The sequence below is a fragment of the Palaemon carinicauda genome, chromosome 21 (assembly GCF_036898095.1).
Source record: "Palaemon carinicauda isolate YSFRI2023 chromosome 21, ASM3689809v2, whole genome shotgun sequence".
In the NCBI taxonomy this organism is placed as follows: domain Eukaryota; kingdom Metazoa; phylum Arthropoda; class Malacostraca; order Decapoda; family Palaemonidae; genus Palaemon; species Palaemon carinicauda.
In genome coordinates, this window is record NC_090745.1 from 20666090 (window position 1) to 20677930 (window position 11841).

At 39.8% G+C, this 11841-nt stretch overlaps 1 protein-coding gene across 1 annotated transcript in view; it reads left to right on the forward strand.

Annotated features, from left to right (window-relative positions):
* The window catches only part of LOC137614641 (doublesex- and mab-3-related transcription factor A2-like), a 390991-nt gene extending 381104 nt beyond the window's left edge, over positions 1 to 9887 (forward strand). Inside the window, exon 2 of the mRNA XM_068344340.1 lies at positions 8478 to 9887. Coding sequence (XP_068200441.1) covers positions 8478 to 9373 — 896 coding nt within the window. The 3' untranslated portion in view covers positions 9374 to 9887. The remainder of the gene's footprint in view (positions 1 to 8477) is intronic.
* Positions 9888 to 11841: the final 1954 nt, after the last annotated feature.

Genomic DNA, 11841 nt, shown 5'->3' on the forward strand with positions numbered 1-11841 from the left:
TCTTTTTAACCGTCTTTCTTCCTCTGATCTCTTTAGGGATTAACTTTATCTCTATTCATTACTTCCACACAAGCTTCTAGCTCTAATTACGTATATCCATTTCTGAACACAACTGTGTAATCCATAGGTCTGAATTTTAACCATTGCTGTATAATTATTTATTCTAAATTATTTTACCCATGCAAAATCAACAACTCAAAACACGGATCATCATTTCAAAATATAGAATTCCTGACTTGGACAATCATTTCAAAAATTCCAAATCTAGAATTAATTAATTAAGGCAAACTAAACAAATCCGAAACACATTCACTGTCAAAACTTTAATCTAATCCTTGAACCTGACTCCACTCATCTACACGCCAACTGAACATGGCACTTTTAAGGCTACATCTACGTACAGTTGGAAACAGAATTACTGGCACACCTCACTCTGAGGATGTGCACCCAGTCATACCCTTACTGTGCGGAGAGTAACCAAACAGATGTAGGGAGAAATGGCAGAGGTGGTGGGTTGGGGATAAATACGGGACATCACCGCGCAGTATGGGTGTGACAGAGTGTACTTCCTCAGAACGAGGGTGTGCCAGGAATTCCTGTGTCCAGCAGTACATAATCTCTTTATACGTTCATTGTTTTCGGGGGTCCATTTTACGCGTTCCGTTAGGACGTCATTAGACCCAAGATCTCCATACTATGATTAGGCCATTCACGATTGGTTTCTCATTACAGAACAACGCAATTTTCCCCATCGTCATCCCACGAGCTCCCCCTCATTTCCCTTCCTTCCCCAATTCTCATCCTCCGAAGGGAACATTCGTGGCAAGTATTACCACCACGGAGGCGTTCTTTTGTTTGGAGGTGTCATCAAAAGCGCTGACGGCGGCAGTGTTGCCATCTACAGCGCATTCCCGACATTCTCTGGGGTCATTTGTCTCCACTACTCTCTCTCTCTCTCTCTCTCTCTCTCTCTCTCTCTCTCTCTCTCTCTCTCTCTCTCTCTCTCAGATATTTGCATAAATGAATCCTCCTAGTCGGCCCCATTCCCCAACCCTCCCCACTCACCTCATCCGACCCACCGCAGGGACCCTCTGTCTTAACCTAAAACTCAATACAAGATCCTATGTAACAGAGGAAATGTCTGGAATCTTTCCTTAAGGAAAGGGGATGCATCGAACAGCCATATCCAATGATACAGGTTTTAATATGAACGATAAAGACATTTCAGATAATATGCCATAAGCAATTGGCGATTTTTACCGACAAATTTTACATCAAAATTGTTAGCATTAATGCAGTGTCAAAAGAAATTAATATTTGCAGCTTTTATTTACGAAGGAAAAAACATTTCAGCTTCTATCGTGAGTTTTTTCTTCTGTTATGGTTCAAATTACACCCTTCCCGAAATTCCCTCAGATATTCTTTGGGCCTGGGCTATGTACGGGTATTTGGTTGCCTGTTCCATAAGGCTTTTCGGTAAACAAATAATAGAGTTCGTCTGAGAAAGGATTGATCTTGTGTGGTCATAAAACAAGACATATCACAATGAACGGAAAGTTTGTAATTGCTTCCATGTCGTAAAAGAAGTGAACTGGGCACGTGAGAGAGAGAGAGAGAGAGAGAGAGAGAGAGAGAGAGAGAGAGAGAGAGAGCATTAACGCTAGTTCAAAATGTTACTTTACAATAATCAAGTATTTTAAAGTTTATATATACTGTAAAAGATCTATTTTAACGTTGTTACTGATCTTAAAATATCTTATATCAATTTTTCATTACTTCTCTTTAAGTCCAATTTCCTCACCTAGCTATTTTTTGTTGGAGCCCTTGGGCTTACAGTATCCTGCTTTTTCAACTAGAGTTGTAGCTTGGCTAGTAATAATAATAATTAATATCACCGACGGTACGTAAATATACCTGTTTACCTAATTGGATTTTGAGTTTAGTCGATCTTGGTTCCACAAAAGTGAAAAGAAAAAAAAAAGACGTTTACTCTCCAATATAGTCAGTATCCAGCCACGGTACAGACTCTGGTGTTTTACAGCGTACAAGGAACGAGAGCTTGAAGCCATAAATATGAAGAACGGCGGAGAAGCTTTTAATAAAGACCTCGATAATAGTCCCCATAGCTTCTCCAATTCTTGGTCCAAGTAATAATCGATCACAGGACCCAGAGACAGAGAACCAAACTGATGTCCTCAATAATTACCGCACTATCGTACCCATCTCTCTCTCTCTCTCTCTCTCTCTCTCTCTCTCTCTCTCTCTCTCTCTGCAAAACAGAAAGGGACCGAACATGAACAACAAGTGTTCGCTAATCTCAAAAGAACTTGATTCGTCAATCTCAGCCATCAACTATTCGTCCTTTCCTCGAACACCCGAATTGGGATTAACCAGATCGGTGTAATCGGTTGCTTTCGTACGGACAATCTTGCTTCACTTAGAGGGGAAGAAGAAGTAGAGAAAGGGAGAGAGAGAAAAAAAAAATAAAAGGGGAAAGGGAGGGGGTGTGGTGGAGGTCATGGTGTGAGGGATGAGGCATGGGGGAGGCTCTTCCATCCGATCGTTTTGTCACCGCCCGATCGTCTGAACAATATCATGACAGATTATAGATCATCAACAAACTCTCGTCCGGAAGGGTGAAACTCTTATAGGAGAGGTGCGGTCACTGCGCCCTTGGGGCGGCCTCCGGATGGCTGAGTTATGACGGCATAGGCGCGGGACAAGACTTCATATGAGAAACAATATGTCTGGATTCCTGGCAAGCCATAACGACCGCTCGAAGGATGACCCGAAAGCGGGAAGTTTTGGGTTCATAACTCCTATGCTGGGTGGCCAAGAGCGAGATTGAGTGTCTGTGTGCCTTCGGAGCCTCCCCGATGCACGAGGGGAGCCACCACAGCCCAGGGGCCCATGCCCTTCAACCCTTTTGGCGTTCACCCTTGGACCCAGGATCTTAAAAGACCCCTTTCCAACCATAAGTCGCTTATCATATATACAAGGTGATGTATTACTTTCATCCGACCCAGATGGAGTCTATAACTCGTATGACTTATAATTGGCGAAGATTTGAAAGCAATGTCCTTACATCGATGACCAGGTGAGATTGCTCCTTTCGCCGAAGATCTGACGAATATGTTCCTTATAGAATCTTGGCATTTTCGCCGTAAAAATGTGATTATCAGCGAAAATTTACGTAGTAGGTTCTAAAATTATTTGCTACCAAATGTCTTTAAAAAAATACCGGCTAAAAGCACAACTTGTCATAACGCACTTCAAGTCCATACGAAGTAAGGAAAGGACTTTACAAAAGAAGCTTTGCCTCCGGGAAAAGGTCATATGAGTAACTACAATGCCTACTTCGAACTGACATTTTGGGTAGTAAGAAATTAGAAAAGAATAATAAGTCAATCCTTAAATTCCACTAGCTTCGAATCAAGCCGTATTACAACGGCAACCGGTTGTGTATCTGTTATCACCTTCGTCCTTGTAAGTTGATCATGTTCAATATTAAACTTGTAATCATAACCTGATTAAGAGCACAAGTGAGTTTGCATGAATGCATGTGACCCTGCGCGAAGAAAAAAAACAAGTATTACAAGTCAATAGAATACACAATTACGATAGTTCATTCACACAATGCTTTCTGAAATTAACTCTACAACAACAACAACAATAATAATAATAACAATAACAAAATAATAATAATAAAGACCCACGGGTTTGGCATATATATATATATATATATATATATATATATTCCTGTCACGCTCAGCGGCATTGCCAGACGTATAACTATTCGGGCTCTCCCCGTCCCTCAGGTAGGGAGAGGAATGTACTCATTTCCTGGTGAGAGGGAGTACCCCCAAGAGATACACTCAGAGAGTGAGTAGTCATACCCTGGTTAGAGAGGTACCCTGGGAGGTACACTAGGAAACCACAATCTCCCACAAATTGTCGAAACTGCCGTGCTGCAACTATTAACGGGGGAGGGGTGGGAAGGGTTGAAACTATGTGTGCGTGTGTATCTAAATATTTAGAAGTCATTTTTGACGGACCGGGTATACTTGTAATAACAACAATGGCACGCATAACACCAATTACATAGATCATCTAAAGTGTTCTGCTTTTGATTGTAGGCAAGTAATACCATCGATAAAGCTTTCATACTGTACTTTGTCAGGTTATGTATTTTGTCAGAGATATCTCAAGAAGCCCGATGGCACCCGTGAACAATAGATTGCCAAAATCGCTTTTTATCTCCTCTCGAGATTATCAGAATCTTTCACCTGAATTAACACGGCATAACTATACAATAAAAGCCAGCAAATGCCCCCACGTGTTCTTGGCGCTAACACAGTTGGTTTAAATCAGCTCATGATAATAAGGTACATAAAGAAAAAAAGAATCGTAGATTTACTCAATACGCTCTTCTTTTCCAAGAATAGATGAAAGAATGAAGACCCGAAGAAAGAAAGAATAAGAAAGAGGAGGGGGCGCGTGGCCCCCTTTCCCAAGAACGAACATCTAAAATCAAAGTCGAAAACCTTTCCTTCTTTTCATTATTTTCTTCACTTTCATTTCACCCTCTCTCCCCTCCCCCTCCCATTCCTCAACCCCCCCCCCCCCCCTTGCCACAAAACGACGAAAACGACAATGATAATATGTTCCGTAAATCCCGGGAGTGGAGGATTTAGTATCCCATTTGAAAATCTCCGAAGACAATGGTAAATACCTCGAAGGCAAAGAATTTTGGAAGGTTGCCGTCGCATCACTTTCTCCTAATTTTTGCGTCCTGCCAAAAAAATTAGGCCACAGAACAAAAGGCAGAAGTCGACGGCGCGATAATTTTCGGCGGCAAAACTTCCTCGGTGGGCACAAAAGAATCAAGATATTTCAGTCAACTGCTCCTGTTTTTAATGGCGTCGCTCGTAAAAGGGTCGTCTTCTTCTTCCTCTTATGCGGGGGCCCCGAGATGTGACGTAGCCCGAGCGGGATGTCACACTCTTCAATTTATTTTACATTTTGATAGTGCAATCAGAGAGAGAGAGAGAGAGAGAGAGAGAGAGAGAGAGAGAGAGAGATTCATATTTTTTAACTCAACATTACAGAAGAGAGACTTGGAGGGTTCTTTAATTATTGATGTTACACGCACACATTTATGTATATATATATATATATATATATATATATAATATATATATATATATAGATATATATATATATATAATATATATATATATATATGTGTGTGTGTGTGTGCGTGTGTATATACAGTATAAATGCTTATTTTAGCGTAATGCTAAAAATGGCAAGGAAGGGTCGAACATTATAGTTTGAGAGAGAGAGAGAGAGAGAGAGAGAGAGAGAGAGAGAGAGAGAGAATAAATGCAATAGACGCGGAAATTGGCTTGACGGGAAAAGGTGGCATCGTTAAATGCCCCAAACTGTTTTGCGACTGTCAAAATACCTTAATGAAGAGTTTAATAATCTCTGCAGGTCACGGGTCTTATGGACAACTTAAAAGTTGATAAGCACCACCATATATCACGAAAAAAACTTGTTATAATTGACATTTTTCCATCATGAATGTAACCTAGTCGATCGTGAAATAAGTCTTGCAAGGGAGGGCATTTTCGTTCTATTGGAGGTGATTTAAATGGACATTATGATATTAACTTGGCGTAGATGCTAAGCAATTTACCGTATGATCTATACCGCTTAGAGAAATTCATGAATGGTAATTATTATCAATGGTGCTAAATACAAAATAACAATAGAAAAATCATGTAACGTGGGAAACATCTGACTTGGTCAAACCCTTTATTTCAGTACTAGTGTACGCGACCCGTCAAAAAATAACTGTTAAATATTCAGATAGATATGCACACACACACAAACATAAATTCAACCCTTCCCTCCCCCTTCCCCTTTTCAAACTACCGCCCCTCTCACTAGGGTATGACTGCTACTCCTCCCCGTACCCGGGGGACAGGGAAAGTCTAAGTAATTATATGTCTGCCAATGCCGCTGTGCGCGACTGGAAAGATATATATATATATATATATATATATATATACATATAATATATACATACATATATATATATAATATATACATACATATACATATATATATAAATATATATATATATATATATATATATATATACATAGCTAACACTTGTTAATTTCTATTCAAGGTGCATGTTATAACTTTTCACCATTTTTGTAATATTTCAATTGTATCAATAGCTAGTTTACGGCAATGGGGAAAGTAGTGAATTATGATTATCACTATTACTATTTTTATTAACATTATCATCAACCATGAAACTTGTATAATAGCCTTTTAACTTTCCTCTCAGAAACGAAGAAACGGCCGTAATAAAACAATGTATATTTACCCATGCACGATAAAAATGCCCTTCGCATTCATAATTACCATCTATTTACCAAAAGGAATATAATTCAGAAGAGGATATAAAATGCGATCCGAATAGATATCTAACTTCTGAAGTCGACAGCTGGGCGTTTTTAAACCCCCGCGGTAGCGACTGGGGTTGGTCGAGAGGGGGGTGGGAGGGGGGGGGGGGGGGCAGAGGGGGTTCTCCCCCACTCCACCCCATCCCCTAACCTCCTTCAAACCTTGACAGAACAGCAGAGGCAGCAGTGGCAGCAGGAGCAGCAGCAGCAGCAGGAGAATCAGCAGCCTAAATTTAAGGCTGGGTGTTCTCCGCGGGCGAGATCCACAATCGAATGAAATTAAAAATCTCTAAACTTCTTTTTATCATTTCTTACTTTCCTTAATTGTAAATCCAGTACCCAAAGTCTCAAGGATTAGAAATTTAAATTATCATCTTGAAGACTGAAAGGGACTATCTCTCTCTCTCTCTCTCTCTCTCTCTCTCTCTCTCTCTCACCCGCCAGCCAAGTCGTTAAAATGCAATCAATTTTGTTTTCTCCTCGTGTTCCCACTTCTCCCCCTGTCTCCCTCCCCCCTCTCCCTCTCTATAAGCTCCCTCTTTCTCCAGGGAAGAAAAGGCGTGATTAAAATGTGAAATAATTTAATTAGAGCAAAGCTGTTTAATCGGGGTTACTGATGCCTACAAATTAGTATGGGTTTTGTTTCTTGTAAGGGGACGACTTCAACGCATTTGACAGCTGGCTATCAAAATGCAAATGTTCCTTTCTCTTCCACCGCTGCCACTCCATTCTCATCTTCCTCTCCCTCTCTCCCTCTGCCGCCCCCCCCCCACCTTTTCTCTTCTCTTGCAACGAAAGATAGACATCATCAACGCCCGGCCACCGCATCAACATTTCGGAATAAACTTTAGAAGAGGGTTTACACACATTAATAAAGAGACTCGACTCAACTCTTCTCAATTATGTCACTCAATCCGACCGACCCCGCGGCTTCTACCGCCTACCACAGTACAGGAATTAATTGGGTTTTATTCGGAACAATGCGTGTGCGTGTGTGTGTGCGTGCGTACGCAGGCGTTTGTGTATGTGTGAGCGCTTGTCACGAGAGCACGCGTTTCCCTTTTCATATGCACATACATTGCATACAGTTATATGCATGAGCCCGTCTTCAGATTTGCATAAAGAAAAGAGCGATAAGTGAATAAAAGAGGACAGGTAACAAACTTTACAAAAAATTTGGAATGTCAATAATTTTGGTTATCAATCTTTTCCAAATAGGAAGTCTGGAGCCTAACCAAACATAATCTTTTTTTTTTTTCTTTTTGAATAACAGATACTGTAGGTTAGCTTGCGCAATAACGTTAACAGCAGCAATACCAATACAACAACGCCAATAATGATGACAATAAAAATTCATAGGTAAACTCTTACTGGGATTATTCAAACTATAGAAAAAAGCAACATATCACTAATGTAACTATAATTGTTGCAACGACCGATTACATGAAAAAATCAATCAGTTATAAACACTACAGTAAGCATCGATTGTTAATTTCTAATTCAGCATGAAGTACAGGGGAACGAAATAAAAGGGTTTGATTGTAAATATCAGTGGGAAACAATGCTAATTTATTGCCATTCTCGTTGCGAAGTCATAGTTTTAGGTCTGTCATATACCCACTGGCCCATAAACGAGAGAGAGAGAGAGAGAGAGAGAGAGAGAGAGAGAGAGAGAGAGAGAGAATGCTCATTTTCTTACTGTCTTAAAATGAAGAGGAACCTTTGAAAGGTACAGATTTGCAGGATCTTATATAATATGTAGCAAAACACAATTAAATGTGTATTTACTGATTGTTTAGACAGTATTTAATCCATAATGATTTTTTTTTATTCAATATGATCCAAAGAGGATTTTCCTTAAATATATGTTCCTATCATTGATTTAAGTTTAATTAAACAATTTTACCAATACTGTCACCATTGCTAAACATGATTATCATCATTATCCCCATTAACGATTAATATAATGTCTAATTCTTTTGTCTTTCTCCTCAGCCGGAAGCAAGCGACCTCGCCACGACGATGACGCCCGAAGTGGCTCTCCAGCCTCCCCAGTACGAGAGGAACCTCTCAGCCTGAAGGTGGCACCATCCACTTCTCCTCCAGGCAACGCCACGCCCACACCCCCTCAGCCCACAACAGAAGTCTCTAATGCGAGTCGCGACCATCCCAGCGACGACGAGGAACCAGAACGCCCCACGAAAGCAGCTCGCAGAGAAACAGACGAGGACGACGAAGACCCGGCAGTTTCCCCGACGGCCAACGTCCAGGACATGGCTAAGCTGTCCAGCATGGAGACCCTGGTGAGACTCTTCCCCGGCAGGAAGGTGCAAGTCCTAGAGGCCGTTCTCTTGAGATGCGGAGGAGACGTCCTCAGAGCCATCCAGACGCTTTTGTACGCGCTCCCCGCCTCCACCGCTGCGTCTACGCCATCAACGCATTCCTCCCACACCAACACGAGCCCTCATCACCATCATCACCACCACCACCACCCCCACGAAAGCAACAACAATGATCAGCACCAGCACCACCAGCATCCCTTGGTTCACCACCACTTGCAGCATCACCATCACCCACAGCAGCAGAGGCCGTCACCTCCCCGCTCCCCCGAACTGCGACACCACGACCTCGTCCCTGACCCAGTGGCCCTAAGGGCGTCCGCTTTCGCTCCCCTGACGCCCCCTTCGCTGGCGCGCTTCCCATACCCACCACCTCATGCCCTGATGGGTCTGCCGTACCCACCATTCCTGCCCCCTCGACCGGACTACTACCCTCCCCTCAACCTATCATCCCACACAGCATCCCTGCTCGCCGCCCATCCGTCCTCGTCTCCCCCGCCCAGGGACTTGTCCGTCTCGCCCACTTCGCAGGCGGACCCGGACACCGAATGAAGCCTGTTACCCTTGGCACTCTTATTAGGCTCCTATTCCTCGAGAATTGCTGAGGGTCAGATCAACCCCATTAGGGTACACAACGTATGAGCGTTAGTTACTTCATCCTCCTGAAGACATCCACACACGCAGACAGAAACATAAAAAGACAAGCGGATGAACACCAAGGCTTGCCATCCAATCAAGTTCTGATGGCAACCTGCAATAGTCACGTGGTTTGGTCTTCAATAGACCACCACACAGTTTTCTTAGCTGGGCGTCTGTGTGCCGTTGCATGTCACGTGTTTTACTGATGCACGTGGCTTGTTTTTCTATATAAACCTTTGTGACATGAAAAATCAGTTCGACTGCAAACATCACGGGAAGTCCATAATTATGTACGATTTTCTAAGATGTTAATTTGAAGGTAATTCAATGGAACCATTCATTACCGCTTTTAATTACAGCAAAGTTATGTTACAATTTACTTCAATGTAAAATGGTAAGTTAAAAGTGCATCATGAATGTTGATAGAATAATGACGCGTTTATAGCAATGGAATCTATGGAAACACGCCTTTGACCAAATTAAAAAAATTCATAATTCTTATGTGATTATCTAAAAGTGGATAATAATTGCGAACGAAATAAAACAAAATAATTCTATACATCAACAGTTTAATGTTCTTAACCATTAGATCAGAAAAGAAAATTATTTTTATCATTTCTTTACTTGGCCGATGAAAAAGTAATAAATTGACACTTATTTCTTGTGTCTGTATATACAGTAGCAATATATTTATAAACAATTAGGTGAAACTTGTAAGTGATGCCATGTGTAAATATTACTTATCTAGAATCGTTATTTGAACAAAGTAAACCTACAGAGTAGAGGGAGATTTTACAAAATTTTCTAACCATTGATAGTAAGTCAAGCGTTTATAGGAATTATGTATATAGTTATTATATGTATAAAAATCATAGGTTAAAGATGTCCAGTCAACGTTTTATGGTGAAGGAATAAGACAGCGTGCAATATCAACAAAATTGTACAATAAATTATATATCAAAATGCATATAGCTCTTTGCCCTATATAGACGAATTTGTACAATTCATATTCGAATAACCTCTTCAACCCTTCATCCCCATATAGAAATATCCTGAATATGAAAATCAAGATATTCTTTCCCCATAAAATGTTGAGGACGCAGAGAAGTTACGTCTTATTGTTTTTTCTGTTGTGTATATTATACTGAGGAGCTTTTCTACTTAAAGCAGGCATAAGAAGTCTTCTGTCTTTTTAACGTCTCTCCGTCAAAGTGAACACTTTCTCGCTTGGCGCTGTTGTCTATTTTCAGTTTTTATGAAAGGATTAATGAATGGATTTAAGGATATTATTATTCATGTAAAATTATACTATAAAATCTTTTACATGCAACAGAAATCTAATAGCTAATTTATCATTACCAAAGGCAATTGTATTATCATTATTATCATTATGATGATGATGATGATGATGATTATTATTATTATTATTATTATTATTATTATTATTATTATTATTATTATCATTGAGGTCAAGTTTCAGACTACCAAGGCATAAACAATATAATATTTTACTTTGAATAAATTTGAATAAAATGTAGGCGAATTCTTAACAAACGCTTACCTGCCACTCTGCACAATCCATTTAATTAATTCTTTGTACTGCAAATGTCAAAAGAAAATCTAAGATAAAGCAAAAATGAGCCTCTCTCTCTCTCTCTCTCTCTCTCTCTCTCTCTCTCTCTCACATGCGATAAAACCAAACTATTATCGTCATTATTATGTAGATGTAGTTTGTCATCAGTTAGCCAAACTTGTGTACATATCAATAAAATTTAAAGTGTATGGGATCTTATGTTTATCATACCTTTTTAAGTAATATTAACGCAACTTTACATCTGGACAGACACTGGATGGCTGATTGCCAATAAATTTCAAAAGCTTAAGCTCATAACCTAATTCCAACACTTGCAATCGACTGGAAGAGTATGCTGCGTACAGTTATGGGTTACGATGAATATCATCAAATGTATGTATGCAAAAATGTGTAATTTATATACTATATATATATATATATATATATATATATATATATATATATATATATATATATATATATATATACATATATATATATATATATATATATATATATATATATATATATATATATATATATATATATATATACATATATATATATATACAAAACAACAAAAACAACAAATACATCCATTTATAATCCACTGCAGGAAAGGTTTCAGACTTGTCTTTATTCATACCGGGTTTGGGTAGTTTTCATCACAACGCTGACCAGTGCGGAATTGGTGATGGTGGGAGACTTTTGTCTGATCATTCACAACAAACTAACCAACTACAAGCGTCCCTCACTAATAACGTTTTGCTGATCACGGTGATACACAAACCCTTTCACCACGTTAAGG